The sequence below is a fragment of the Tachysurus fulvidraco genome, chromosome 12, assembly GCF_022655615.1.
Source record: "Tachysurus fulvidraco isolate hzauxx_2018 chromosome 12, HZAU_PFXX_2.0, whole genome shotgun sequence".
Taxonomy (NCBI): Eukaryota; Metazoa; Chordata; class Actinopteri; order Siluriformes; family Bagridae; genus Tachysurus; species Tachysurus fulvidraco.
In genome coordinates, this window is record NC_062529.1 from 26182817 (window position 1) to 26185316 (window position 2500).

Below are 2500 nucleotides of genomic sequence, written 5' to 3' on the forward strand. Positions count from 1 at the left end.
GTGTGTTACTCACTGTCCTTCAGGTTGTGAAAGACACATACATACCTTTGTTTCCCCCATGGGCAGTTTTTCAGTGTTGGGCAGAGGAAATAAAAGAAAGAACAGATGAAAGCCAAAATGATAGACAGAGAAAAGAGAAAAGAAAAACAAACACAAAAAAATGAAAGAAAGGCAGAATGAAGAAATAAATAGATGAACAAAGGCAAGAGAAAATTACAGACAGAGAAAAGGAAAAAATCTGCTTTTAAAACATTTCAAAAAAGAAAGAGAAAAACTTTGGATAGAGGAAAGAAAGAAAGAAAGAAAGAAAGAAAGAAAGAAAGAAAGAAAGAAAGAAAGAAAGAAAGGACTAAGAAAAAAAGGATGAAAGAAGAATTAATGCGAGTGAAACATCTCGTCTTTAACTGAGAGTTTATTAGAAAAGAATTACAGACTTGAATCATTTAGTCAAAACTCTACACACACAAAAATAATTACAGAAATGCTACGCTATGCTAATTATATAAGATTGCGTAGCATGCTAACTTCCTGTTCTAAAGGTGTTAGCTTAGCGCTGTATTCCAAACAATAACATATCACTACAAACGGATTAATTCAAACGGTTAAAAAGTGCTGTGGGCTTCGTGCTAATGTAGCCTGTTAGCTAATGTAGCCTGTTAGCTAATGTAGCCTGTTAGCTAATATGCTATTTAGCGATTAGCATGCGCTATATAAATCAACACAGCTAAATTCTGATAGAAGAAATAGGGAAGCTAATCGTATTCCCTCAGGTAAATTCAGTTGAACTTTATCTAAAGTTTTTCTTTTTCTTTTTAATAACACAGCAAAACGAACTCTCCTGGTGCATCGTGGGTAAACATCTGATCCTCTGCGGCTGAGAAAAACATGGTATCAATCTTGTTGGACTAGCACAGTGAGTCAAGAAAGAACGCTAATAAGTCCCGACTAGTTAGCTCAGATGCTAATTTGTATAAAATATACAACAGGAAATTAAAAAACAGGAAAAACACCGACAACAAAACAGAAGATTTTTGTTTAACATTTTTAAAAAGAGAGAAAGGAAATTTCTTGCTAATGTTCAGCTCTAATGCTGATATTTCATGCTAGTTTTTCCTCAGCGGCTTGTAGCTGATTGTTTTCCTCACAGCGCTGATTTCTGACGGTGTAAACACGCTACACAGAGACGTGTCAGTGTGAGTGTATATTTAAGGTGGTGTGAGCGAGCGATCGATCAGCTGTAGCTTTTATTATTTCTTTACAGAACCTTTGTGAGGAAGTGGCAGAGGGGATCCCATCCTTCTGCGCAGTAGCTCGCCGTTTCTGCTACACCGTCCGACTTCCCTTCGTCACCCATCATCTCCTCGTCTTTCTTCTCCTCCTTCTCTCCTTCCTTTCTGCTTGTGCTTGTCTTTTCCCTCACCAGTTTCATGTGGGCTGAGTTCGGAGCTTTTTGGCACATCGTAGCTCTCAGCATTTTCCCTTCACAGGCAGATTGACGCTTTTTCAGCTTCCCTAAAACCTGCTTCCAGTACTGCGCGGGTTTGTCTCCAAAGGCGGGGCATTCGTGGGGTTTTCCCGTAAACTGGCATTCGTAATCTGTAGACTTAAGCCCCTCCTCCTCAGAGGGGGTGGAGCATTTGACCTGGAGCACCATGTTGTTTTTGCCTTCTCGAGTTTGCCAGGTGCAGCGGTCGCCATTTTTAGTGCTCAGCTCTCCCGAGCTCAGGGTTTTGTCCTCACCGGACTTCTGCTTCGTCTTCCTCTTCGCTTCGGACGACGAAACGAAGACACAGAAGAGGAGGAGGATGAGAAAGAACGATTTAATCAAATGAGACATGAGTGCTGACAGAGGGACCTGCAGGAACATGAAAAAAAAATGGATTACATCATAACTTTGCTGAACCCTTCTCTCTGATTGGTCTGCTCTGTAGATCAGGTTTATATTAACGTACTCACTCTGAAACACTATCGTTTCTATAGTAACAGCTCGTTCACGATGACATACATATAAAGTACAGAGGACACTTTAGACACACACACGTGTGTGGAAGGAGTCTCCAGTGTCAATTCTTGGTGGTTTCCATGGCAACACAAACGCATCATAAACATTAAACACTTAACATGAACATTAAACTTAACTATTAACGGATAAAAAGTAAACGTGTCCACACACACACACACACACACACACACACACACACACACACACACACACACACACAGAGTAGAGTTTATTCTGGGTATAAATACTGTATGAGGAATGAATTTACTAACAAAACTGAGAATAAAAACAGAAAAATTTCAGAGCTCAAGATTAAAATGACAAAATGAACAATAAGAAACACAGAAAAGAGCAGATTCTCATTTCAGGGTCTTTAATCTCTAAACAAAGATGATTTGTTAAAAAAAAAAAAAAAAAGTAAAATGAAAAAAGAATCAGATAGTGGTTTAATCCCAGAGAATTATTTATTTAATTCCCCTTTAGTTCAGTTGTAAAGTT

General features: G+C 38.8%; 1 protein-coding gene across 1 annotated transcript in view; it reads right to left on the reverse strand.

Annotated features, from left to right (window-relative positions):
• Positions 1-396: 396 nt before the first annotated feature.
• Positions 397-2500, reverse strand: part of fgfbp3 (fibroblast growth factor binding protein 3) — a 2326-nt gene continuing 222 nt past the window's right edge. Inside the window, exon 2 of the mRNA XM_027176689.2 lies at positions 397-1855. Coding sequence (XP_027032490.2) covers positions 1256-1837 — 582 coding nt within the window. The 5' untranslated portion in view covers positions 1838-1855 and the 3' untranslated portion in view covers positions 397-1255. The remainder of the gene's footprint in view (positions 1856-2500) is intronic.